The 27,611-nt window shown below is 40.9% G+C and overlaps 1 protein-coding gene across 37 annotated transcripts in view; it reads right to left on the bottom strand.

Annotated features, from left to right (window-relative positions):
- Window positions 1–312: 312 nt before the first annotated feature.
- CAMK2D (calcium/calmodulin dependent protein kinase II delta) overlaps window positions 313–27,611 on the bottom strand; it is a 121,791-nt gene continuing 94,492 nt past the window's right edge. For 7 of the 37 annotated variants that reach the window (XM_038135997.1, XM_038136001.1, XM_038135999.1 and 4 more), the window contains 10 exons: window positions 26,672–26,704; window positions 22,787–22,846; window positions 21,125–21,166; window positions 18,552–18,600; window positions 14,868–14,951; window positions 7,844–7,919; window positions 7,155–7,249; window positions 6,315–6,543; window positions 2,875–2,923; window positions 313–2,341 (listed from right to left, as the gene is read on the bottom strand). In XM_038135997.1, the coding sequence (XP_037991925.1) occupies window positions 2,917–2,923; window positions 6,315–6,543; window positions 7,155–7,249; window positions 7,844–7,919; window positions 14,868–14,951; window positions 18,552–18,600; window positions 21,125–21,166; window positions 22,787–22,846; window positions 26,672–26,704 (675 nt within the window). In that variant the 3' untranslated portion in view covers window positions 313–2,341; window positions 2,875–2,916. The other 30 variants (XM_038136024.1, XM_038136026.1, XM_038136025.1 and 27 more) reach the window with 16 other exon arrangements.

Raw genomic sequence — 27,611 nt, 5'->3', positions numbered from 1 at the left:
GAAAGACAGCAAGGCAGCAACAGAAATGTTGGAACAACCTAAAACATTTCTAAATATGGCCCTACGAGCACAAGGTATGTGCACAGTCCACCAACAAAGCAGAGCACGAGCAGTGTGCCATCAGCCCCAGGAAAGGCACGTAGAAACCAACCGAAGGAAAAACCACAACAGCAAACACTTGTATTTTCAAACCAAAAATTCGGCTCCTAACAAAGTGCATCTATGCCTCTGGCATCTTAATTCAAACAGACACTACATATTTTCCACTGCAAAAATCACAATTAATTGGGAAATTAAAACACAAGCACAAGGTCAGCAGAAATCACAAATTTATTAATCCTTAAATATATCAATCATTTACCATTATGGCAAGAAATATGTACACTGTGTCCCATGGTAAACTGCAGTGTTCCAAAATGACAGAAGTGTATAATTCAGTTGTGGTGGAGAGAACAAATCACAAGTTCCTCATGTCTTGGTGTGGAAGACAGACTTGGTCTACAGTAATACATCAACACCACATGCTATGTTAGAAGTATAAAAAAAACACCCTACACCTAATTTGTTAATTTTAAATACAGTTATGCCACTTATAGCCGCTTCACAAAAAAAAAAAAAAAAAAAAAAAAAAAAAAAAAAAAAAAAAAGAAAAAAAGAAAAGAAATTAATGAGAAAAAAATGAGGCCATTACTTTTTTCACAGATCCCATTGGCAGGTTAATATGGCTCAACACATTTATTGTAGATGCTTACTTTAAATATATATTGTTTAAAATCATGTAGTAATTATCAGAGAAGCTTAAGTCCATCTACCATACATCCACTAGTAACAACATCAACATGTTTAAGAACTGCTTCTGATTAGTAATCAACACAGAAAGGTGAAATGATACAAATTAGGAAGCTTTCCCATTTTAAAAAGTTCTGGCTGCCGAGTTGTAAATTTTGGACGGTTAAAAAGGACACTGACTCAGACACCATGCACTGTACAGCGCTGCGGGAGCAGGAGTCTGCTGCCAACAGAACCGCAGGGAGAACAGGAGCAGCCCAGCCTGGGCTTTCCTGGACCAGTGGAAGGGAAGAAACTGAAATTCTTGCGAGGGTGTATTTTTACAGTAACGTGAGGGAAGGAGAACTAGTCCCTGTTGCAGTTTGCGTTCCGTGCTGCCAGCACAGCGTTCCTCCCTCGGCCTGGAGCCGGGACAAACCCATCGGGATCACCGGCCTCGACACCGAACGCCGCCGGGGAGCTTGAGCAACCACGAGTGGATTGAGGGCAAGAGGGGGAGACACAAACCTGTGGTAAAGTGTCAGGGTCCCGCGGAAAACCGGTGTCTCCGTAATTCATTTCCAGAGAAGCAACAGCAGCAGTGTAATGTGAGTAAACTCTTCATACTTAGCTTTAAGGCCTAATATTTCTTGAGTATATTATCCACACAACTGGTCTATACATTAACCCACATATTATATTTTTTAAAGCCTCCTTAAAAAATTTACAGTACATCCTAAAAGCGATAAAAATCTTTCTCTTTCCTTCCATTTTAATCCTCAAAAACTGTCTCTCAATTATCACTTAGTTCCTTATAATTTTTAATTTTGCTTAATCATCCAACAGAACCGTTCGGTTAAGCAAAATAAGAAAGCGAAAAGGACTCAAAAGGAAAACGGAAGCTGCTGACTCACCAGAAGAACACTGACAGTAAATTCTGGAGTGGCCAGGCCAGCAAATGAGGAGATTTTTCCAGTTTATATAGACTAATAAACTATAGAAGACTGCAGCTGGTCCAAAGCCAAGATATTAACACTTCCCCATTTATCAGTGATTTTGTCCATCTAGGATAAAAATCTGTTTTACAGTAATGGAGCTGCCAGCGGAAATCCTAACCATTCCTACCAGAACCAAAGCAAAATCCTGGGACTCAGGAGAAAAGGAGGAGTCAAAAAACAGTTCTTAAAAAAAGAAGGTAAAATATACTTTTTCTTTTTTTTTCCTCTTTTTTTTTAATAAACGCGTTAGATTTTAAAGTTGTCTGTCAAAACTTGGCATAAATGGAGCAAGTGACAAATGTATTGTGTGTCTACTGCTGTCCATCCAATATCTCTTTTTTGTCTTTTACGCCTTGTTATTCTCTATTTGCATGGAACATCACCTTCATTGAAATGTTAACAGTGTACAGATGGAATATACAGCAACGTGGTGCATCACAAATGTGTTACATGAAGAACCTTCACAACTTCATGCACTCAGAAACATGCATGAAGAGAACGGGATGGCCAAGATGGTAATCAACCAGGTGCATTGGGTACAGAAAATGCAAGAGCGGCACCGCTGATATTTTTAGCTAGGAGGAAGGAGAAAAAAAAACAAACAGATTTCCATTACTGAGGTAACATCACCACCAGATAACAACACATGCTCAAGTGTTAGCCAATGCTATTGAAAAAAACCCATCTTGTCAAGATCACAAAACGTGATACCCGGAAAAAAACAAGGGAATAAACCTCCACTCAGGCAAAACGCTCTTTTATTTTTCAAACCACTTTACAGACTTTTTCCATCTTTACAAGATGCCAGAGAGGCTGTGAAAATAAAAAAGAAAACTGAGGCAGGAAGCCAAAGTGTCTTAAGGGATTCCTTAAGGGAGGGTAGAATTCAGCCATGAATCTCTGGCTGTAACTTAACTTGCTCAGCATGGACATCGCAGGCACTGCCATGGACTGAGGCTCTTGTATAAAGATTTGACCAAGTGACAAGGAAGAATCAGGTGTCATTCACATGCAAGACATGCCAGAGCCAAATGGAGAGCGATAAGGAAGGGAAAGGAGCTGGAAGCAAGTATGTAGCTAACTGAGGTTGTAGCATCATTTGTATTACCGTAGCATCTAGGGGCTGGAGCCGTGGTGGGATCCCTCTGCGCTAGGCACTGCACAAACACAGAACAAACTCTTTACTCTGCATTCTTGCTCTCTGGCACTGCGCTTATCAAAGCGTAAGAAAGAGTGAGCAGCGATCAGGGAGGGACCACAAGCCTCATTGAGGCTGAAGTTAGTTAGGGAGTCACTTTTAGGCCCAGCAGCCCTTTGCCCATAGTGGGCAGGTGCAGTCTCCCAGGACAGCTCTGCAGAAACACATTAGCACAGGTCCCTAAGAACCTCACGTCACTCACAGCAAAACCGCAAATAAAATTTATTTATAAACTATACTAAACACATATATATGTGCTCATATCCTTTTTCAACTAAGTTCTCTGCCACAAGGAAACATTTCCCTATAGCTACCCAAGAGCTCAGTTCTATCCTTGGACTTACGCACACTCCTTCCTGAAAACAAGGAAGCTATTGTGCTTGCAGCAACTGGTTTAACACCATCTAGGATACCGTGTCTAGCAGATCATAGCTATAATTGCTTTTGCAACTTTATTAGATTTGAAATTCATCTTCAGACATGATGTGTTAAATACTTTTTTATTATGGAAACGCCATTATTAACTACTGTGTGTTGGTAATATTTAAATAAAGAGCTGTAGACTGTATACATTTCAAATAAAGGAACTAGAACAATCAGTTAATTACGTTCCTCTAGTTTTCCAAAATGGAGTTATTGATGCTCTGACTGGGAAAAGCAAAGGTGAAACTTGAGACAGTGTAAAAACGTTCAGGATGGGTTATAAAAGAAGATGGGTCTAGCTTGGTGCTACATGGCAATCTCCCAGTCAGACTTTGGAAGATTGGGAATAAAGAAAGAATGACAATGTTTGTGCTGGAAAGGGAGTTATCAGCCTAGAGGAGACTCCCTAGCGCTGAGCACGAGCAGTAGGAGTGATCTCACGTAGCATACTGACACTTAGGTGAAAGGCACTATAAAAAGAAAAGAAAACAGGAGCATCGTGCAAGGAGAGCCAAATAACCTTGAGGGCTGAGTAATCCAAAAATATTACATGGAATAATAGGCAGTGCAAAGCTCTGTAAAAGTTTCTATGTACTCACTGGCTGGAAATGAGAGTTGAGGATAAATAAGTGGCTGCCTCAGACAACAAAAGTGCAAAAATTGTGCAAGAACAGAGCAGGGAGAAGAAAGACATTGAGGAATTAAATAAAGCCCTGACCACAACTAGACAGAGCATTTCAGAGGAAGCCAAGCTAATGGAAAGGCAAACCTCAAACAAAAAAAGACAGTAGGGAGATAAGGTACTAGGAAAATGGAGATCCTATCAGACAAGGCCATCTGAGGTAGCACTGGCTGTTTACCCTACGGAAGTAAAAGGTGGGAATGATCTAGCCTTCCTACTAGCCAGTTCATGTCTGCACACCTAACCAGTGAAGGAGAACAACCATGACACAGAAGAACCAAGGATACACTGAAGATGACCAAACTTTACACTGGAAAGCAAGGCTCCTAACCATCAGATCGATGATATCCTGGAACAGTGATAGGAGCAAGTCCAAAAACCTCCCCTGAATTCAAGATGAAAGCTGGTTATGGGATTAATGTGATATTGCTGCCAGTGCTACACATGTAGGGCTTTGTTGCTAACTCAAAGAATCTCTCCCTAAGCCTCAGTCTGGCTCTAAGGCTCCTCTGCGACCCCTTAATTTTGTACACCCCTCGCAATCCTGAAATCTCTGACCCCATTGGCTCAAAAGATTCACCAATACAGAAGCCACCCTGCAACTGCAAAAAAAATTACTCCATGGTGATTTTTCTTCTCCTTCCACACTTGGCAGTCCCAGAAATCCTCATCTTTTTTAGAGAGCACAAGCAGATGCAAAGGACCTCCTGCAGTACCTTCCCAAAAAGACAAAGGTGGAAGAAAAAATCAGAGGAAAAGATTAAATGATTCTCTAGTCCATTTCATGTCATTGTCCTGTAAACACTGACTGTTCAGGGTGCAGTGAGCCAGGTGAACCTGCTTCACTTGGGCTTTCTGGTTCTACACACACCCAGCTCAGATCCCTTGACAACTACACCTTTATGAAAACCTCAAAGATTTACCTAAAACTGCATTTCAAGGAAGAGTAACTGCTCTTTGAATACTATCTGTTGAAACACTGGCAGTGCAGCTGACTGTGAGAAACAAAGGACATGTGGCTCCTGTTCCCATTGGTTTCACATTTGGAAATAAAACAGTTACCACTAAGTAGTAAAATTTCTTTTTTCATTAATAAGAAAAAAATACAAAATCATCACCATGGAAGTTTAACACTTTATTCTACCTTATTTCCTACTTCATCAAGTATTATTTCGTATAGGAGAAGAGTGTTGTGAGGAGTAATATATGAGACATGATGGTTCAAAAGATGAAATCTAAGCCCTTACCATCCATGCCAGGAAATTCAGCCACTGTCCACCTTAAGACACTGATGCAAATGGAATTGTATCCTATACAGAGGGCTCACAACTGAGCAAAGCCAGGCCTGGACCAGGGCTGCCTATTTAGGAAACCGCAAGTCACTGAGGTCTGGACTCATCAGCGAAGGCTGCTGAAGAAGCAGAGAAGCCAATGGCCCGAGCAGAACCTCCTGAGTGAGCTGTGATTATTTTGTTACTGCAATCCCGAGTGTGCTGTCATTAACCCTGGTGACAATGTGGCTCAAGGAACTCGGTACCCTGCCTGACGCCGAGGGTGTGGCAGGGCCTGGATGAACAGCAGAGAGAAATGCTGATGGGAGAGAGGCGAGGCTGTCCCATGGGGACGTCAGAACTGCCCAACAAGGAATACTCAGCAGTTATGCACAGAGAGTGTGGGGAAAGAGATAAGAACGTGAGAGGGACTGGGATGGCTCAATTTACAAGGGAAATGTGTAAACTGGCTCAAACCCAACTTGCAGTGAACATACCTAGGCCTGGGAAGGTAGAGGTGGCTAGAAACCACACTAAATATTAATCAAACTTCAGTTTTTCCCAATAGTGATGCATTTTACTTGAAACTTTCTGGTTAGCTCTGACAGCTGCATGTATGCTACTGCTTTTTATTTTCCCGGGTTTTCCAGCAATTGTATTCCAGGTTTTCTAATCCTGTTTTGTATGACTTCTATCAAGCTTTCTCTACATTAAGACACTGTCCTGCTCTTCAAGCTGTCAGTTCAGGGACCGAGTTGGACTGGTGGGCATCACAGTAGGAAACAACAACCAAAAAAGCACATTATTTTAGAAATCTCACCAATGCTACGCACAGCAGTGGGTATAATACATAATGAACAACCACAATAAATGACGCTACCAGAGGACGGCTCGCAGTTTTTAAGGCCCAAAGCAGCTATTGGACTATGTGGTGTGCCTAGGAGGTGTGAGCTGGTGGTGGGGCTGTTCCTTACTTGATGGGGACGGTGGGCGAGCCCGAGCGGTGGAAGTGCACGTTCTGCCACTTGCCGTCGCGCCGGTGCCACACGCGCGTCTCCTCGGACTGCATAGTCTTTGGCATGCCGCTGCCGTCCATGTACTGCGTCAGGCGGATGTAGGCGATGCACGCCGCGTCCTCGCCCACCAGGTGCACGTGCGGGTTCAGGATGATCGTGTGGATCGGCTTGTTGCTTTTGGACAGAGCTACGACACACACACACACACACACACACACGGGTACACACAGGAGAAACCACATTTGCTCTGGGTAAGCCAGAAGAACTCACGCCAACCTGTTTTACACACAAACATCTCCGGCTTAACAGATACAAAATAGTAAATGGGGTTCTATGATAATTACACCTACAACTAAAATACTTCAAAGAATAAGCACAATCACTTACTACACACTATTTAATAAGCAAGTATATTTAATCCATGTACATATATGGATTAAATAAAGTGGGAGGCACTACCTGGAGTTTCCCAGTATTTCAGTTTCCCTGTTATGTATAACAATATTTGTACCCAATATTTTCAGTTAAAATAATTCAGCTCTTAACTCATTCTTTATTTTGACATTTTAGTTCCAAATACCTGAAATCTCTCCTCTCCCCTCTGAGGTGCCCTGTGGTGTGTGAATGAGCAGAGCAGAAGCAGACTGAAAAACACCTATAGCAGAACTCTGAAAAAATAATACTCCCTTCCCCTGCCCAAGTCAATTAACTAACTCCCAAACCAAAAGGCTCATTAGATGAGAGACACACAGCCACAAGGAACAGATGAAGACTCGGAGATGAAAATGGAATATTTACCATTTTCAAAGTAAAACCGGTGGAAGTCCATCCCTTCTACCAGATTACCCAAAGCTTCAGGTTCAAAAGACGTAAGGCCTGGGTCACAGATTTTTCTATGGAAAAGAGAAAATTCCGCAATGAGCACACGTGGTTAGGGATCACCGCTTCGGAGAGATCATTTTTTATTGTCTCTTTCATTCCTATCGAACATTTCACCTACTCATGCCATCACATTGGAAAAGAACAGACCTTAACACAAGGAGCAGGCACGGAGTTCTGGTTTCAGCTCAATTAGTAAATTTGGCAGCTGACTTTGAGTGGATCACATTTCATGTAAATCATGTTTTGACCAAAAAAAGACCGACAAGTCAGTGTTATTACAAGTAGGAATTTTTACTTGTGACAATGAAAACCGCGGCTGTGCAATGCAAGGGATATTTTTTATGCCTCACATCATTATGTAAGCCAGATTTAAATATTTCCTTCTAACTACACTGGAGTTATACTAGCAGCTCTTCTGAAACTGGTGATGTGTGAAGGCAGGGAAAAGCAGCCATGCACATATCTTGTGTTTTGTGGGGGCACGAAGGAAGGCATTTCAACAGTACATAACTCCAAGCACAGGCACTCACACATAAACATGCATGTTTACACGGACAGTGTCAAATACCCCAGCTGTCCTCACTCCCTCCAAAGGAGGAGCTTACGTGTAAGCTTCGAAGTCCCCGTTGTTGATGGCTTCAATCAACTGCTCGGTCACCTTGATAATCTCCTGCTTACGAGCTGGGGAGAGACACAAACCCAATCTTACAGGGGAAGGCAAAGTGGAAGGTGACAGCTGACAGGTATTCTGTCACTCCCCAGCTGGCACAACAGCCACCTCTCCTCCTTTCTACGACCAAAGGACATGATGTTACATTGTTGCTTTACACTGATTTGCCTTCAGCGCACTCCTGCATCCACAAGGAAATTAAACACGCGTCAAGATCAATCCACTTCCCCATCACACTTCTAATTATCTTTCCTTCACTGGAGGATCTGCTGTTTAAAAAGCAAAACAAACCAAGCCCAACTCTAGACTTCAAACTCAAGGAAGCTGATTGCTGTTTTACAGCTGTAGTAGCTCTGTTTGCAAGCCACAGTTGTACAGCAAACTCCCACACATGGATTTGACCATTAACAAAAACATGCCTGGAATGTTAAAACTGAAAGTGCAGAGAGAGATCACATTCTTCTTCAAAAGAAAATGCTGGGGAGCACACAGAGAAATTAACTTTCCAATGTTGTGCTCAAAACTGTGGTGTTAACCTTCTGCTTAGTGCACACCTAAAGCATTCAGGGGAAAAGGACCAAAAAGAAACCAGCAAGGAAAAATGTGATGGTGAAAAAAAATGGATGTTGTCAAGGTCTACCAAGGCTTTTTGTGAGCAGCTCTTGACTGTTAGCACTAAGACTAATGGCTAAGAACATTTCAAGTATGAACTGCCTTATTTTTCACAAGGACTGTGGAAAAAACAAAGACTTCTAACAAAGAGAGCAGCAACGCTTCCATTATCATCGGTTTAAACAACACGGGCCAGACTGAGTGGACACTGCATGGCATTGCCAGCACCAGCCAAGTGGTGGATGACTGAGTCAGAAATAATGGTGCAGTCCTACAGAAGGCTGGCAAAAGGAGATCCAGAACAAGCAAACCTCGTGCAGTAAGGAAATTACCAGTTCTGCACGCAGCATCTCACATACATATAACTGAGCTAAAGGATTTGATTAAATAACCCAGTAACACGTCTCAATCAGAGACAAGGAAATTACAAACCATTAAATCAGACAGTTGGAAATGAGGTAAAAATCTCTGATCAGTTGCTACATAATCATGAGCTCATATTAGTGGATAACGATATAAGCAATTAATATGTCTGCAATGGTACTGTAGTTCCCACACACGAGAGGCATGAAACCACATGGACACATAATTTATCATCAACTGGCTCAAGACAATTGGCAATATTCCCTTTTTCACCAAGATCAGTCATGCCTTTGCCGAGTTTTACCACAGTACCTTTGATGTTGAGATACGGAAGACATAATTCCCCATCAACCCCAGAAGGAAGAAATTGAAGTGTTGCCAAATTGCCGGTTTTCCTGGTTTTAACTCCAAAATGAAATTGCAGTGGAACCAATGTTTTCATGAAGCTTTCTGACACAAGCCACCTCATACTACATAATGGGGTTCCAGCAAAGTTTGTCTGGGCTGTACTAGCACTCAGGAGAGCTGTGTCTGCAGACGTACCCACGGGATGTGAAACACATCTATCAGGAAGCTCCAGAGGCCAGCAAAGCCAGCAAAGGAGATTACAGCACTTATCACTGGCTCCAATCAATCGCCATCCAACTCCAGCACTGGTGTCAGCACTTGTGGAAAGACTTCACAGTTCCCAATGCAAACATGTCAGGAACAGAAAGATGTTGCCAAATCATCTGCCTTTCAACTCAGTCCTCAATTTTTCTACAAAATTACAAGCATTACATGAAACTATGAAAGTCACTGCGCTACTCTCACCTTTCAGCGACACACAATTACACACATATTAGAAAATTACATATCTTCCTATTTAGTGATCTGATAGGCAGTTTCACTGGCAGTGAGCCAAAGGGAGAGGTGGAGCACAAATCAGAGACAGGAGCTCCAGAACTGATTTATGCTATTGTGCAAAATTGCCTGCCTCATTCCTAGCCCTCACTCAATACAAGAACAAGGCAGTGTGAAATAACAGCAGACATCAAAGACTAATTCAAATACTCAGGAGTCACTGTGATTTTACAGAAGCCTCCTCCTCATTGTTTTTAGCTTTTAGCCTTCTCATGTGGGTATTTGTGGGGGTGCAGGGAGCCGGACTACAAACAGAGACCAAAAGTGTTACTGCTTCATTATTGTTGAAGCACAGGTTGAACCTGAAAGGAAGTAAGGAAGAGAAAAAAGATGGGAAAACTGAAATATAACAAGTAGAGAATTGGAAGGAGACTGGAAAGCAGCAGAAGGAAAATACAGCTGTGCCTTGGTGGCCATGTGCATCCAGTCAAATCCTTGCAATTCCCCTTAGTGCAAAGGCTGAAATAGGGAGGGCACTGGACATAAACTAAGGTGAAATGATCTTGGTAGGAACAGTGTCCTGCTACTGCAGACAGCATCTGACACAAATAATTGGCAGTTCTTAAGAGTGGTAAGAAAATTACCAAATTTTCATTCTGAGTTTGATGGACTCCACATAACATGTGCTCTTCGATCACTCCAATTTTTTCCCATCTAAATACACACTCCAAACTATACAAGGACAACACAAGGCATGAGGGAAGAGGCATCTGGCCAGTTCCCATCTGCCAGATAACTGTCACTTACAATCACTATTTGCATTTGACTTTTTCATTATTTATTTTTTTATCCAATAGTAAACTAGGCTTGTATTGAATTCTAGGACAATTATGCTGTTTGATGTACAGTGGCAATTTCATGCTATTATACTTGTCATTTGATGTGCAGTCAGGACTCCCTAAATAAAACTACAGCAACTAAACTTCCTAAACAAAACTGACAAGTGTAATGAGATTCTGGTAAAACTGGTTCAGCTACTTTTTCCACAGAGTGTGGTGAAAGTCAGTTCAAAAAGGTAAAGCCTGACCCATCTATAGTTTTTTAGAATATGACAATGGCTTTCCACAGCATACAATACATACTCTGTACACAAAGGATAACTGAACAAAAATACACCCGGTGTCTTTGAAACAACTGAGGTGTGAGGGAAGAACACTGTTGACAAGTCAAAGGTGCTGAGCCATTTTCCTGAAATCCAAGAAGGAAGCAGACTGCAGACATAGCAAGCTTGTGTGGAGAAGATGTGGCTTTGACATTCTTTGCTCAGAGTATGGGTGAAGTAAATACATGGCAGAAAAGACTATAGACCTGTTCCTTACAAGACCTCTTCCTCCGAAGGGTGAAGGAGTTAAGGTAATTAATAGGGGTTTAGCAGTTAAAAAAAACCCAAACCCTGCTTTGGCAAGTGGGTAGGTATATGACTAAGACAAAGGCAGTTAAAACAAAAATATTATGAAGAAGAGCTATAAAAAGACTAAATAATAAGAAAAAGAACAAACAAGAACATTTCCAATCACCGGCTAAAATGTTTTCTTCAGCACTGCTGCAGCACATATGTTACCTTTAAATGAGTCACTAATCTCTGGCTATATTGCACTACCTTTTTTCCTTGCTCAGCTACAGGGTGAAGGGTAATCTTTCTAAACTAAAGACCACCATTAGCACTAAGATCCAAACAACACAAAAACAGGAGAAACACCACTTAAGCAAAAAGCATCTAACACTATCCATACTTTCAACCTAAAAGGAGCAGTTCCCCAGGTAGTGAAATCAAATATCACAAGAAAAAAAGAAGTACAAAACAGCAGCAAAAACTGTTTTTCCAGCAGGGAGCTCTGGCTTTTCTTCCCTTCCTGTAGCCCCAAGAAATATTTATAAACTCAGTCTACAAGGATCACACAGAAATGACAGATATTTTGGTATTTTGATTGCAGAAAGAACGTGCAATATAAAAACTAGCTGTAGATACGTGAAAGTGAAGCCTTCAGAAACATCTGTACCTGAAACTTCACGTTTTTTGACATGCAAGAGAAGAGCCCTTGTAACTCACTGGCCCCATATTACCCATAATTTTTTCCAAAACTGACCCCAGTGAAAACAGTAATTTAAACCACTTTATGCTTCACACAGATATTGGAACATCCTTCTCCTGCCATCAACCCTTCAGATTCCTGCCCATGTCACCACTGTATTGCAAAGCCTAGGCACAGAAGCACCTTTCCAGAAGAACAAGGTAACCTTGTTCCAGATTTGCACATGCACTTGGAGATGATTAAAATGATTTTGCTTCTGACTTGCTCACAATGTTGTTTCTCAAGGCAAAAACCCTTAAAACTTTTCAACTGGGTACTCTTAACTATGTATCTCTGTACACCTCAGATTGGATTAATCTCACAACATTTTGGACACATATAAGTACAGACAAGTGAGTTTGTTCTCTCAACTCCCGTCCCTTACAGTCAAGGGAGAGAAATCAGCACTTTCAGGGCACAATTCATCATATCCTAAAATAGATTTTTAAGACAAGTGTGACTCATCTGACCTATTTGCATTGGCTAAAGGGAGTCTAGACAACCAGCTCAAACACAGATATCTACATTGTGGAGGAGGGTTAAATCCAGGGGGACAAATCCTCTCTGTTGTGCTGTTGTTTTAAAACAGGACAGCTGGTATTGAGGCGACAGTGGTCTGCTAAAATGGAATAGCACAGCAGGGGAACCTGGCTTCACTTCCCATCTGAACATTGTCCCAACAAACAGCAGTTAGATGGAAAGCACACAGCCAGTCAAGTTATTTCTATGCTCTGGAAATAACCAAAGTCTGAAAAGAAAGAGGAAGATACTAGAAATTTTACCCTGTGTTGTATAACAAGTTCTGGCTGTGTGGATATACCAGGATTCATTCAGCTTTACAGCATGGACTGCTGAACACACAATGTTCCTAAAAATGATTCTCATTTCACCAATATTTGAAAATTCTCTGCTGATAATTTTTCTGATAATTTCTGCCACAAATATTCCAACTAAATAATTTCTGAAAAGAAAAACTGCTGACTGGGTCTCAGATCTACATAAAACCCACCTAGACCATTAGATGACAAGGCATGCTCCAGGGAACTTCTCATTTAAAAAGTTTATCAAGATTCAGTGTACAGAACACCAGCACTTATCTCTTAGCCCACAGTGAACCTTAAACTTTGATAGGGACTAAAACATCTGAGTTGTCATTTCACATGGGCATCTTGTTCCTAGAGCTGGCCTAAGACTTGCTCTGATTCATCCAATTATGAAATGGATGGATGATCTGCAGAATTTTATCAGGGTTATTTAGTATCTCTCACCTATCTGAAAACTGTTAAGCCTGCTACTGCCCCAAAAAAATTTCAATTCTTTAGCTATGTAGGCAAATATCTGAAATATTATCCTGGAGCCTTTCCACCCTGTACTGACAAAACAGATCCAAGAAAATTCATGTGCCTATTTCAGTGAACGTTACGCAACTTCTCACATGCCATACAGAGTATTTTTGTATTTATATGGACTTAATTACGTCTAAAGATGCTCTCTCTTTATGTGATTGCACTAGAAAATTACTCTAATATTGATACAGCATAGCAAATGTTGGCAAATGTTTATTTTTTTAATGATAAATCACCTACAGTCTCAGATCAAAGCTGCATCATGTTCACTGCACTTACAAGACACTGCACCATGATTTCCCAACAATTTCATGGAAGCTGGCCGCTGTCTCCAGAAATGGTGTCTGAAGTCTTGATGACTGAGACATTAACAAGCTTTGCTGCTGTGTTTATTTTTATTTAAACTGTGTTCCTGCCTAATCACCCAGCTAGTTCAGAGAAGGCTGATGCGAGTCTGCCGGCATTCAGATCTGGAAATGCTGGGCACGTAAAGGGTATTGTGTGGCTATGCACCGTGGATGGAATAAAGCCTCATGGCATGTGTTACCGACGTGCCAACCCTCCCTGTTACACAGCCCAGATCTCTCTTGTTAATTCTTCTCTCTTCCCTGGCTCTGGGCAGTTTGTGCTGGCACTATTTGTACTTCTAGTTTGATCCACACTCACCCATACATTGACAGAGCCTATCCCACTCCTCCCCCAGAATGAAGCTATGCTTTCAGCATTACCTGGCTACAGCTGTGACCTGAGACAGCCCATCCCCTCTGGGACTGGCTCCTCCCCCCTGCACTAGCTGACCCCACTGAAAATTCCACTCATGTTTAAAATAAGGTTCATGCCAATAACACACAGCCCAAGGCTGTTCCCAAGGGCCTGCTTGGATCTCACTTTTATCTGTGCAAATTCCCATTCTTACCAGCAGTGCAACTATCCTGCCACACACAGACTGCAGGATCTGGCAAGCAGAACCTCAACCTGGCAAGCAGAACCCTCATGCCCAGGAAGTCATTCCCTGTTTCAAGTCACAAGGTCTCACCCCTCCAAGGAATTTCTGGAGAATTTCTGAGTTCATTTACAAACAAAAATGCTCTACCCAGGTCTATTGGTGTATTCTACCAATACAGCGCCTTTGCCCTCTCATATTTTAACACTGGACATTTCCTTTACCATCAGTTGGTCACCAATCATCAGAGATCTCCTCCTGAGCAGAGGAGGACATTTCCCAGTTGTCCTATCAATGCTGCAAGTTAACACCTGCCACAGCAACTTCAAGGCTGATTCATCAATGGGGATGCTCAAGAAAGGAACTTGACATAATAAATGTAACAGGTAATTCATGCTGAGGGCCTATCCAGGATCCAAGCAAGAAGTGAGACAAATCTCTCTCCCTAGGTTGAAAAGTACTGCAAAGATGACTCCTGCAAGATATAGCTCTCTGAAATACAGACATATTCATCCCGCTGCTACAGCTGATGAAAATATTTTTACAATTAATAACAAGAAAAAAACACCTAAAAATTTTTACTTTTGTAAAAGCTAAGCACAGGTCATTCCTAGATCAGGTAGATCACAGCAATTGACCTTTTTTGAACTTCTGTCAGATGGTGGGGAGGGAAGAGGAGAGACAAAGGAGATCATCTGACAGATGAGTCTCTCAACTTACATAGTACAGAGGAAGGAGTGGAGTGGGAGAGCTCAGACTCAAGCGATTGACTCTCTGAGTTTGCATTTCTCATGGACTTGCCCGCTGAATTGATGGAAAGAAACACAACATATGAACAAACAAAGATGAAGAGGTAGAGTGTGATCAGACTCCTCAGCAGGCACTGGCAGCAGGAGCGGCCGCTGGGGCACGGCAAGGGTGGTGACCAGTGGGATGAAGAAGCAATGGAAGAGGAGGAGTGGTGGGTGGAACTCAACCTCTCCATGTCCTCCTCCTTTGTGAAAGCTGTGTGAGGGTCAAGTACATGTGAAGGAAGAAAAAAAGAAGGCCAAAAGAAAAATAATGATAATTTAATTAGAAGCAGCAAGAACTTAGCAAATCTTTGAGCACACAAACAATGTTAATGATGTATTTTCAGGGCAGTGTGGGTACCAAAGAACAGTTGTAAAGGTCGTAGGTGTGAGTGACTCTGTTCAGATGCCAGCGCAGATTTACCCCCGTATCTGGTACTCAGATACAAAGGGCTTTGAAAGAGCTTTGGAAAAACTGTTCTAAGAAATTTGAATGATTTTTAAGGAACGTATATTCCAAAAGAAATAGTTTAAATTGCTTTCTTTCTACTGTTAAATCAAATTAGGCCAACAGATATAAAATTAATTACAAATAAATTAAATATTTTGAGGCAATATACCTTCCAGATGTATTAAGCAGCACAGGTAAATTACAATTTGTCAAATCTCTAAGTGCCTTACAACTCAGCAATTTTCCCCATTGCCAAGCATCATTCTTACTAATGCTTTTATTAATTTGTCTCTGAGGGAAAAAAGATATCGTGAGAAATTCAAATCTCCTGTCCATCTAAACTCACCTTTCTGAAAATCTGCGGACAAAAATAGTGGTGCTATTCCATAGCATTACTTGAAAAATCAACCCCGTATTACAGAGATGCTGCCCAACAGTTCCAGTCTCATTACTACAGGAAGAAGAAATCCCACAAGCAATCCCAGAAGGCAGCATTGCCTACAGTCCAGTTCTCAGTATGTTCTTCCTGTCTTGTCCTGTCACATTTAGGAGGGATCAATGTCATGTAGATAAGCCTATGATTGATGGTTAATGTCAGAAATTTATCTTAGCAAGGAACCTGAACTACAGCTTCAAGTCATGTCAGACTCAAATGATATAATAAGCTTATTGCTTGAGTTATTAAAGCTCACTGTTGTTTGGCAAGCACTGTTTCTACTGAAAGAAATATGTTCCAGTCCTGAAAGAGGTAAGTGTATATGTAAACAAGGCAAAGTTACAGACACTAAGATTTCCAGTAAATAAAACTGAAAATTTTATTTATGGAAAGTAAGCCTGATTTTATTGTTTTCAAGTTTAATACCTGCCTTCAAAAGTGAAAACAGGGCGAGATCCTGACATGAGAGGAGAATGCTCTGTGCATCCCTGACAGACAGGAGGAGAATTTGATCCTGAGGATACATTAATGATAGGTGATGCAAGACACTTTTAATTGCTCCCTGTCTTAATGAATCCTAACGTTCATAACACTTGGCACAGACACGCACGTGCTGCACTGGCTCCCACAGCGCACATGAGACACGAGCGTGCTGGGGATGCCGTACCCAAAACAGACCCAGGGGAGCCACACCTCTGCAAAGAGGCAAATCAACCCCAAAGAACAAAGCCCCTGCTGCACAGCTGGATGATTGCAGCCCGTGTGAGCTGCGCAAAGGAAGGGGCCCTGGCCCTGTCTGTGCAGTGCAGGCACGGCGTTGGGACACTGGGAACAGGAGTAACGTGCAGAGCCATTCCCTGGGAGGTGTGCATCGCACTGCAAGGCCATAAAACACACACTAATGCTACTGCTCAGTTACAGCCCCCTGCTCCTTCCCAGGAAGGACTCAGCCTCTTCCATGCTGTACTCCATGCTGCAAAGAAAAGCACAAAGGTTTTAAATGTTCTTTATCGTTTAAGGTGCAAAGCATTCCTTCTAAGTCTCACAAGTGGTGACAAACATCTTGAGTCATCTCGAGCATACATGTAAGAACCTGGAGAACTCTCCTTCCTCCGAAATCCATTTGCTCCTATCAGTATTTTATCTCCAGTGGCTGTTGCTGACAAGAGAACAGCTTTCTCACTGTTCTCCTACAAAACATACATCCAGGAACCAAGCTTGGTGTGGGGGGGAAATAATCTTTCCTAAGTGCTTTGCTAGAGCAGGAAGCTTGAGCTTGTAATAGGTGTCAGGGATGCAGGACTGCCTATTCCCTGAATCATTCTACAAATTGGACCCTGGGGGCACTGTTAGCTTTAATTTATAATAAAACAGTATGAACAACAGCCTCCAGAGGAAAGATGGGACGTGTGAGAGGAATACTAAAAAGTGAAAAAACAAACAAGTTCATGAACAAATAATAAGAGAGAGATTATATGTCTTTTAAATAAACAGAAAATTAAATCCCTGTACACTGCAAGGAAAGACACAAACAGAATCTTGTTCCTCAGACCTGTGCTTACTGCAAGATCCCCTTTTCTGGTTTGGGAATAACATATATTGTGGCCATCCAACTTGCCCTTAACTATGACACTGCAGAATCATATAAAAGAATTAGGCAAATTCTTTTCAGCGTTGTTTTTTTGTATAATTGTATCCCGCTGAGGTACAATTCTGTGTGGCAAGCTTCAGACAGAATTTTCTAAAAACCCTACTGTAATAACACTACGTTACATCATCACACAGAGGCCCCATAATTAAATTATTAATTTCATAAGCTTAGTTGTTAAACTGCATCAAATAGTTTGAAGAAAGAAATATAAAGCATTATGATTAAAGGTAAATCACACTGTATTTTCCAATGCATCAGCTGCAGATCCCTATAATTGTTCCCTCCTTTCATAGTAACTCAAACCACCACCACTTTCTTGCATTCATTCTCCCTGTTTTATCTTACTATCACCTCAGGCCCTTGTTTCACCTGTATATACACCATTGTTCTTTGAGGCCAAAAGCCAACCTATTTTGTGAAGCAAAGACACAAAAACCAAATACTCCCCTTTTCAAACCCTTTGGGCTTTAAAACATAATGCTATTAAAATAGGTATGTATAACATCACAGCATAATGTTTAGAGCACGGAAAAATGGAAACAAATATTACCTGTGAAGCTACAAAACCAGGTTTATAAAAAAAGTTTTGATGTCTGTTTATTAAAGAATAGAAGGAGATTAAAATGAGTGTATGGAAAGAACAAAAGGAAACAAAAAATACACTGGCATCTGAACAGAATAAAAATAAAAATGGTGACATCAAAAAAAAAAAAACAACGACAAACCAAAACCAAACCCAAAACACAAATGCATGCTAAACATAAACCAAGTAAAAGTTACAAAGCACTGACTTAGACATTTATAAACAACTGCTATTATTACTGGAACTAACATCTTAGTCAAAAAGCAGTAACTTTATACTCTTAATCCCAAAACATCATGTGAAATGGTGTTTTGGGAACTGAAAAGTTACAGTTAAGTCTGAAACACACCAAAAGTAATTTCTGCTAAAAAAAGGAAAAACACTATTCTCTCCTAAGATTCATTAGAGGTTTCTGTGTTTAATGGCCTACTGAAATACAACCAGAAAACTCATGTTACTGCTTCTCCAAACATTTCCAGTGTAAAATCATACCTTTCACATCCTCATCTTCGATGGTCGTGTTGGAACTCTCTGTTGATTCCTGTTGAGAAGTAAATATGAGTCAAATGTATAAAACAAGCCAAGCCTTATTTGCGTGCCTAGGAAAATGACAGGATTAGTTACAGGAATCATGCAAAGCCTTGAAGCAGGGTGGGATGTCATTCACAAACAAATGGTCACACACTGATTGAGACATTTCCGCCTGAAATGGATGTCAAACATCGCCATTCTCCACAGGAGGGAACAGAAACACAATTCCTGCACTCTGCTGCTTTTACTTGACAGGAATGTACAGGAAAGTTGTTTTTCTTTAACATCCAGCTCTACAAAGTCCATCTGAAATATATGAATTACCTCAGCCAAGTAGGAGTGCTTGCCATTTTAAGCTTAGTGATTAAACCAACTGTGCAAAATAAGTCATTCCATTCCAATTCCACCTTCCAAATATCCAGGCTTCTGCAAGCTACAGTTTACAACCGATTTCCTGCCCGTGTGACTTATGCAATGTATACTCAAATGACAGTGATCTGAAGCATGTTGAATCAGATTATCTCATTTTTATATTGGTTTTTGTGATTTTTTTTTTAAGGAGATGAAGAATTGATGAACGTATGTTAAGAACTTTGACAAACTAGGGCATCTTTGTAGCAGTATTCTTCAACCAACCAGTCATGCAGAGGAATGACTCATCTATCAGACAGTTTATTCTTAAGGCATGGCACTTAAAAAGGCAAGGATATTGTATCTCAGTCTTTCCTTAATTACCAGAAACATGAAATATAATGGGCAAATTCAACAGGGCACTGTCAAATCTAACAGCTGCAGAGAGCTGGAAAGTTTTAAGCTGGATGGTTTTTTATCTCTATACTTTCTTGAAAAGTAAAACTTTTTTTTTTTTTATTTGCAGCTCAATAATGAAAAAGATTAACTGATCTGTTTTTGTCTGAGAGAGAACACAGGACTGGTATCGTATTTAATTCTTTAAAGGATTTTACAATAACATAATGAAAGGTAAATTTGCCAGTGCCCTTCATTTATTGTGTCCTCACAAGGCTGAGCCAAAGGAATGTTCAAGAGGGCTAATGCATTACTCAGACCTTCCAAACCCAAATGTGCATTGACAAGTCAAACTAGAGGAATTAAGTCACACACAAACAAAACTGAACGAGCCACCATGCTGTCCCTGCCCTGGCTGTGTTAGACATTCCGCTCCACATGGACGTATCATGCTCTGGCACTTCAAATATTAGATAAAGTACTTACAAGTGAACAAAAACCTCACACAAATATGAGTTGTAAACACCATGCAAAGCTCACAGGGCAGATGTAGCCTCTAACACTGAAGCATCCAGTCCAGTTGCCATACTACAAGGATCAGTCTTTCAGAAAAATGTAGGAGGAACTCTCCGCATTAAGGGGTTCGTTTGTTTGCTGTGACCTTTTGGGACATTGAGTATCTCAGTTGTTGAGATTATGTAATAAAATCAAGTAGATGTAGTCATGCCAATATTTTATCTGGGTTTTCTGGGCTTTGGTGGACTTCAGCGATAAAGATCAGCCTGCTGTTCAAACACAGGCTGCTGGTGGCCTATGAGCTTAAACTTGGGGAGCTGAAAGAGTAGTAACAGGAGAACACAAGTTCTACGTTGGACAGATGCAGGGGACATAAAGGACTGGGACACACGAGCACAACACACACCATCAGCACTTCCATGCTTGAGGAATGTCTGCATGCGTTTTGTCGTCACTCAGATCCACTCCTTCTCTTATGAAATAACCACACAGAGTTAAGACTAGATAAATGGGATGTGAATTAAATCAACACTGCAAACAGTGAAATTCTTGTTGAAGCGTAAATTCTTTTCAGGAAACCTAGGAACATGTGTTAATGTAAATGATGGTATTTCCTGGCCCTTTTCAAGTCCATGCATGAAAAAAACAAAACAAAACACGTTTTAGGGATCAGCTGCCAGACGCAAACAACACAACACATGAGAAAAAGAAAAGAGCATGAAGAAAACATGTAAAAATCAAGAGACCTCTTTGTCACTTGAAATGTGAAGTTTTTTTGGAAACTGCCCAGTGATGTTATGGAAGAAAACCAAAGTCCTGTGCAAAAGACACTTCACGACACAGTGTATAAGCATGCTGAGAAACAGCAGATGGAATAAACTGAAATGACATCTTTGTCTGAGGTGACGACTGCACGTAAAACTCACTGGGATCATCTCACCACACTCTGAGAACAGCCCTCTTAGGTTTCCCTTAGACTGCAGCATTTTTGGCTGAAATGAGAGACCCCCTGCTCCCCGAGCCGGGCTGCACAGGGCACTGAGCTCTGCCCATTGGTACCGACTCTCCCAAGAGCTTCAGGAGCTCGGAAGCAGCAGGACGCACGCAGCAGATGGACATGGATGAAAACAGGCTCAAGAGACACTGGGTAGAACAAATGCAGGAATCAGATTTTCCTTCACAAATTCTCGGAACAGCCCTACTGTGCTGTGGAATAGTGGATGGAATGTGTGGTGTGGAAAAGCAAGATGGAGTTGATTCTTTCTGAATACCTTATTTCCATCAGGGTTGTGGATTACTGTAGTTTGGGGCTCCTGAGCGAGAACAAAATAAAGAGAGAAAGAGTTCCCATTGGTAAGTACATTTTCATTGGTGTGAGGGAGCGCAAGAAGAGCCAGCTCACAAATGCTGAACACTGACAAGAGTTAAAACAAATGTTAACTGTCGCCAGGGGGTGAAACTGGATGTCTCTAACACAGATTTCCTCAACAGCAAGCCAGCAAAAAAGGCCATCTCACCTAATGCAGCAGCATGCAGAGACCTTATTCAGGACCAGGGTGTGCAGGGCTTTGAAGCTCTGGGGACCTGCAGAGGCTCTTCTGGACGAGAGCAGGCCAAATGCTCCGTGGGCTTTCCTGTCTGAAGCTGGACAGGCAGGGTGGCCACAAATCTTTAAGCTTTAATAGCTTGTTCTCTTTAATCATGTTTGCTTGTATTAGCATGAAGTGATCAAATCAAAATTCAGTGGAATTGATCAGGATTAAGGATGACTACCCCTAGACACTACCGTGGTTTGGAATGCATAGATCACCCTCAACTCCTGCCTTGGCAGATCTGCATAAAACCAAGCATGTGAGATCTTAGTGCCATTTAAAAGTGTAATTTCCCCAAAACCTTTAACTTTAAAAAAAAAAAGCTTCAATAATCCTTGACATGGCAGTTAGCCAGCATGCTTTCAGCATGGGCCATCAGGCATGGCTCTGTCTGGGAACAGACTGCCATAAACTCCTTCGCTTGCAGGAGTCAGTCTTCCTGACTTGGCCTTAGGAAGAACTTACTGTATGCCTCACTGCCAGCTGCTCAAAAAAATTGCAGAGGAAAAATGCTTCCAAATGTGCGTGAACGACCCCATTTTCAAAGTTTGATATGCATGTGGGAAACAACAAGTCACAACACGATGGACTTAGGCACTGGCATTTATATTGGTGAGCCCCGTGATACACAGGTGCCTTAGAAATAGAGCCATTAATAAAAGCCAGACTGCAGTAAACATCCAGGAAAATAACTCTGATTTGTAATATGTCCTTAGCAGAGCTTATTAGTGAATCATGTCTCCTGCTGATTTAAATGGAAGAGGAACAAGCAAAATGTTTAGCTTTAGATGCCTCTTGATCCCAGAGAAGTCTTGCAAAGTCCTGCTGAATTTCAGGGAATATGGAATGAAAATCTGAATAAGGTCTGTTTTATGGCAGCCTAGTAATCATCCTGTTAGCTCTCCTGGATGTCAATACTTTAACTAAGACAAAGCCGAGAAAATAACAGAGCTGGTTTTAAAAAAATTTGTTGGTGCAAAAGGTTAGCATTAAAAGGTGGAAACAGTCATCAGGCAAAGAGCTAAGAGCAACACCAAGCGCATTCTACTCACTTTCTGGCACAGCATGCAAAAAATTCAGCTACGGTTACAAATGCTACGACTCTACCGCATCCAGCTTCCATTTAACATTTTCTGTCAATAAACACGCTCTAACGGATTTCCTCACAAAAAAAAGACAGCATAATTCAAACAAAAAGGTTTTCCAAAACCTGTTTTTAGAAAGCAAACAGAGTAAATGCATGAAAAAAGCAAAAAAGAGGGGAAGAAAAAAAAAAAGAACAACAAACAGAAGACAGTCAAAAACTTCCAGATAGCATGAGAAGGAAAATTCCAGGTATACCAGCGCCGGGGTAGGAATATTTTCCTTGGGGCTGGTTACCACGTTGGTTTTGTTGTTTATCTGTAGGTATGCAGAAAACAGAAACAGACAGGCCTTAGAACTCGCGGTAGGCACCGTATCTATATCTCTGCACACAACATCTATAGACAGGTATCGGTATCTATAGATAGATATAGATATGGAAATAAAGAATACAGAAAGATGAACTTGGGAACTTGCAGGAACACTGACGCTAACTCTGGGAGCTGGCTGGCAGCTCCTCCCCACGCGCTGCCAGAGCCTGCACCAAGGGCTAGATGAGGGATGCATGAGTTGAGCTGAGACTCTTAGCAGAGAGCCCTTAAATAGCAGCTAAGCACGTCTAAGAAGAATAAAGAATTAATACGGGTTGCAACAAAGTCCTAAATAGTCACTGCCATTTCGTGACATGCAACGGTGTTCGGTCATTGCACCCAATAGTTCTTTATTTCTAATGAATTATCCCTACCATAAATAACATTTGAGTATTCGTAGCACTTCGAGAATCTGTAATTTGTTCTACTTGCTTCTGATTCCACTTTGGAATAAATGTGACTGATGCTAGAAAGAGACTTGTGCCCCTCGAGCTTTTTTGGTGCTATTTTTAGCAGAAAATCACTGGCAGCTTCTCAGTGCTGGCACTGTGACTCGGAAGTGCAAGGTTTCCCACTATGGTACCTGTAGTCTTACTCCAGCCATCAGCACCTCTCTGTTTAACTTTACATGTAGGTCCTCACAATACCTCTCATGCCTGACACAGTGCTACACTTTCTGGCTTTTATCTGTACTAAATATTAATTCTAATTAAACTGCTCAGCAGGAAGTTTTAAAGCATCTGATCCTTTAAATCCATTTTTTAAGATTTAACTTTCATTAATACCATGGAGCATGGGAAGAACAGAAATACTAAAAATAATGTAGCGAGCCACTTTTTACATGCACTGAAAAGAAAGATTCAAGTATTGTGAAACTGGTTTGAAAGATGTATTTTCTCCTCTCTAACAATAATGAGGAAAAAATATTATGTACATTGTAGTCATGTCTAACTTTAACAAGGGTGGTCCAAAGCATCATGCAGAACTAGGTATATAGATACAGATCATCTGAAAAGACTTTAATCCAAAAACCCAAGTTCTACTGAACCTTCTAGTCATAGTAATTAGCAATAAGTGTGCAAAGCAAAACCAGAAATGCCTGAAATTGTTTTGTTAATGGATTTTCCTACGAATGCAATTAACTTCACAGAATGGAAAGAAATGAAATTCACAGACTCCATGTCCTCAGCACTTTATGATGATTATTTTACTTTGGGCCAGGCGTGGGAGCTGACTTGTGGATTTCAGGAATTGAGCCTGCAGCTGAAGTGAATCTTATTTAGGATACATTTAAATTATGGAAATGTCCACAGGATTTGCAGTAATGAATTACAGACTGCAAATTTTCTAATTTTTAACCAGCATTTAACTAGCTTTGAGGAATGCAAAGTAGTCTTGTTAGTTAATCAGGGAACATTATGCTGACACTAAATGTTATTTAATAATACTTGTGATAGATACTGTTTTCCCATATAGAATAAAAATCATTTGATTTAAAAGCAAAGTTCATGATGCTCTACAGCAGGAGGATGAGGAGCAGTTGTTTTTTAAACAATGGTCTTTCAGCAGAAATTGTCATTAAGAGAACATATGAGTCAGTAGTGAGTTGCAATTGATTACGCCCTGACTTGGCTTACTTATTGTCAAATAAATTTCACTTCTCTATGCACAATTACAGCTGTAAGATGTAGGATTGCCTGAAGTCAGGACAGGGAGAGAATAAACACCTTTGTGCATAAATTCTTCACAGGGAGATCCAAGTATTGGCAAGTATTTTACTTGCTCTAATATTTATGGGATTCTGAGATGGCCAGAACCCTGAACTCCTTACTCAGGAAAAAACTTTAAAGAAAACCCCATCCATTTTAGTAAATTAAAGTTCTGCTGGAGATCTGTAGAAGAGTGGGAACACAAACAAGGCTCTTGACAGCAGACTAAACCTTCCAAGCAAGACAAAAATCGCATATTGAGTTGCATAACTACAGATTCATATTTTTGTGGCAGTGTAGTCATTGAGAGACTAGATTAAAAAGACCCTAGCAAAAAGCAAATAGACATAAAGGAAAAACATAAGGAAAAAAATGAAGATGTCACCAGATTTCATACAGTCCTATTCAGTAGCAGCTTAATACAAAAACTCAAGTGGTATCCCAAATGAGTGCTCTTGGTTGAATATATAAGGAAAACAGGTTAGTTCAAGTTCAGTTCCAATTTTGCCTGAGTAAGGAGAGCAGGCTTTGGTCCATACTCCCTTGGTGAAAGCCCTATGAAAATAAACAATATTCATTATAGCTACTGCTGAAAACTGCAGGAAACCTATTCAAAACTTCTTCAGTGAGATATTGAGAATCCAGCACTCATCAGGAAGAGAGAGAGAACGTGATTTAAAATACAGTTATTTCTTCCATGTAAACAGAACTTGGTAAAACTCTTTGAAACTTTGCAAAAAACCAGCAATAAGCTGTACATGTTTTCTCTCTCATAGAACAGAGACATTAATCTAGGAACCCATGGTGCATCTTGCATGTATTTTTAACAGCAAAGGGAAACCACTCCAGAAGGATTACAATATTGTCATATGAAACAGTTCCTTCAAAGCTGATTTGTGCTTAACCAGTGTCCTTCTGTTCATTGTGAAGGAGAATGTTTTATTGCTGCATCGCTCGCCAAAAGTCACTCTCTGAGGTGTGACAGTAGTGCAGGACAGACACACACGCACTCCAAGCTGGGCACAACTCTAGTATCATTATTGGCCTTTTTTTCCAGAGAATATGAAAATATTTTACCAAATAAGGCCTGTATCTTGGGGCTTTACCTTTCACACGTTACTTGTGGAACAAAGAGTTAACGCACACTTCAGGTTTGGGATCCTGGCATTAACCACACTGCACCTTCCCGGCGCCCCTCCTTTGGATCCTGCGGCTCCTGTCACTGGAATTCTGCATTAACCCAAGGAACAGAGGATTTACCCACATAACTGCACAGCTGCTCACGCCTGACCAGCAGTTTTTGCTTCCCAAGGAGAGTTGGCTTCCCACTGAAAGGTGTGGATGAGGGCCTTTGGCTTCTCTCTGCTGGCAGCAGCAGCAGGCAGAGCCCATCCTCACAAACAAGGGTCACATTCAAAACCACCATGAACAGCAAGAGAGGAAGTTACCCTGCGGGGTCACGGAGGCCAAATGAACACAAGACCGGAGAGTAGGTTGAGGAGGAAGGAAAGTTACTGAGACTGTCAGCTGGGACATCTTGGGACACAGCCCCGAGCTACAGAGCAAGCTAGGTGGGAAACTAGTGTGGGAAGGCTGGGAACTTGGCTTTTTTACTCCTGAGCATTTAGTATGGCATCTCGGGCTACAGTGACTCAATGAATGCAGTACCATATCACTGTGCAACTTGTTTTGTGTTACATTTTACAGTATTAATATTATTAGCTTTAAAATAAGGAGGTTTTAAAAACGAAGAGAAGGCTGTTACAAGATTACTATTTTGTTACTATTCTTATTTACTAAGAACAGCTGCATTGGCTGATGTTACATCTACTTTTTTGGCTTTTCATGTCCCCAGGTTAAAAAAAAGTAAAGACTTGTTTGAAAGAATGGCTGAACAATTCACTGTGGATGGCATATAGCAACTGCAGGCTTAAAATTCACAAGGCTGTACTTTAAAGTCTTGCAGTTCTCACAGTAAGTTAACAAAGCTAAATGCAACTGTTTGATTTCTAAGTGTGAACGTTTCACAGGAGGAAAAAAAATCTGTCGATAAAGATCCTCACCATCATCTGAACACTCGAACTGGACTTCCTTTTCTGAATTGACCAGTCAGAGAGAAAGGAAAAGAAGAAAACGTGACTGGTTGGATTTGCAGTATCAATGCACGGAGTACAGTATATTTCTCTTTTGGCTTTTTTTTTTTTAATATGAAAAAGACAGCTACAGCTGTTGGAAGGGGTGGAAAAATGCTACAGAGTATCTCAATAACAGCATCTCAACAACAGCAATGACAAAACCAGACTTCCCCAGATGTACATTTACTCCCCATGACCATGCAGACTAACAGCAGATACATAATATGTGCTGAAAACCAAAGAACTGAATCCCAACAGGTGAAATTTAGGCAAAATTTTGGCAACAATTGTTTCCCATATTATAACCGAGATTGCAATAGAACAAACAGCATCGTAGACCTGTAGGAGGAATGATATTTAAAAAGAAAAACTGGTCAGAGAGAGTGCATACATTTTATCTATGCCACAATGAAACATGGTCAGGGTTTTCCAGCAGTGATAGAATTACTCCAAATGTGTGTTTCTCCATGTGACTGGGGTCTCCACTGCTTGGCAGTGAGAAGCAATGCAATAGTACTGTACTCATTTCTTTGTAAGTCAGGCTTGGGATTTTTTGATTGGCCAAGTGCATTTGTCAGGCAGCAGGCACAAATATACCATGAATCTGGTATTTAAGCAACTATTTATAAAGTTTTGTTAAAGTAAGACATTAGGATTAAATAGAAAATTAAAATTCAGGTCAAAGACACCCTTCTGAATAAACACACAGAGCACAGAAGACTATCTTTTTGAATTTTACAAGGAAAGCTTGAAGCATTATATTAGTCTTTAAGAGTCCTCTGAGAAAAAAAAAACCAAATACATTTTCTGCTGAGTGGGCTTTTTTTTTCCTTTTTTTTTCCCCCCCGAAGTATTTATGCAGAACTTT

The sequence above is a fragment of the Motacilla alba genome, chromosome 4 (genome assembly GCF_015832195.1).
Source record: "Motacilla alba alba isolate MOTALB_02 chromosome 4, Motacilla_alba_V1.0_pri, whole genome shotgun sequence".
Lineage (NCBI taxonomy): Eukaryota > Metazoa > Chordata > Aves > Passeriformes > Motacillidae > Motacilla > Motacilla alba.
This window is presented reverse-complemented; position numbering and strand designations above follow the sequence as displayed.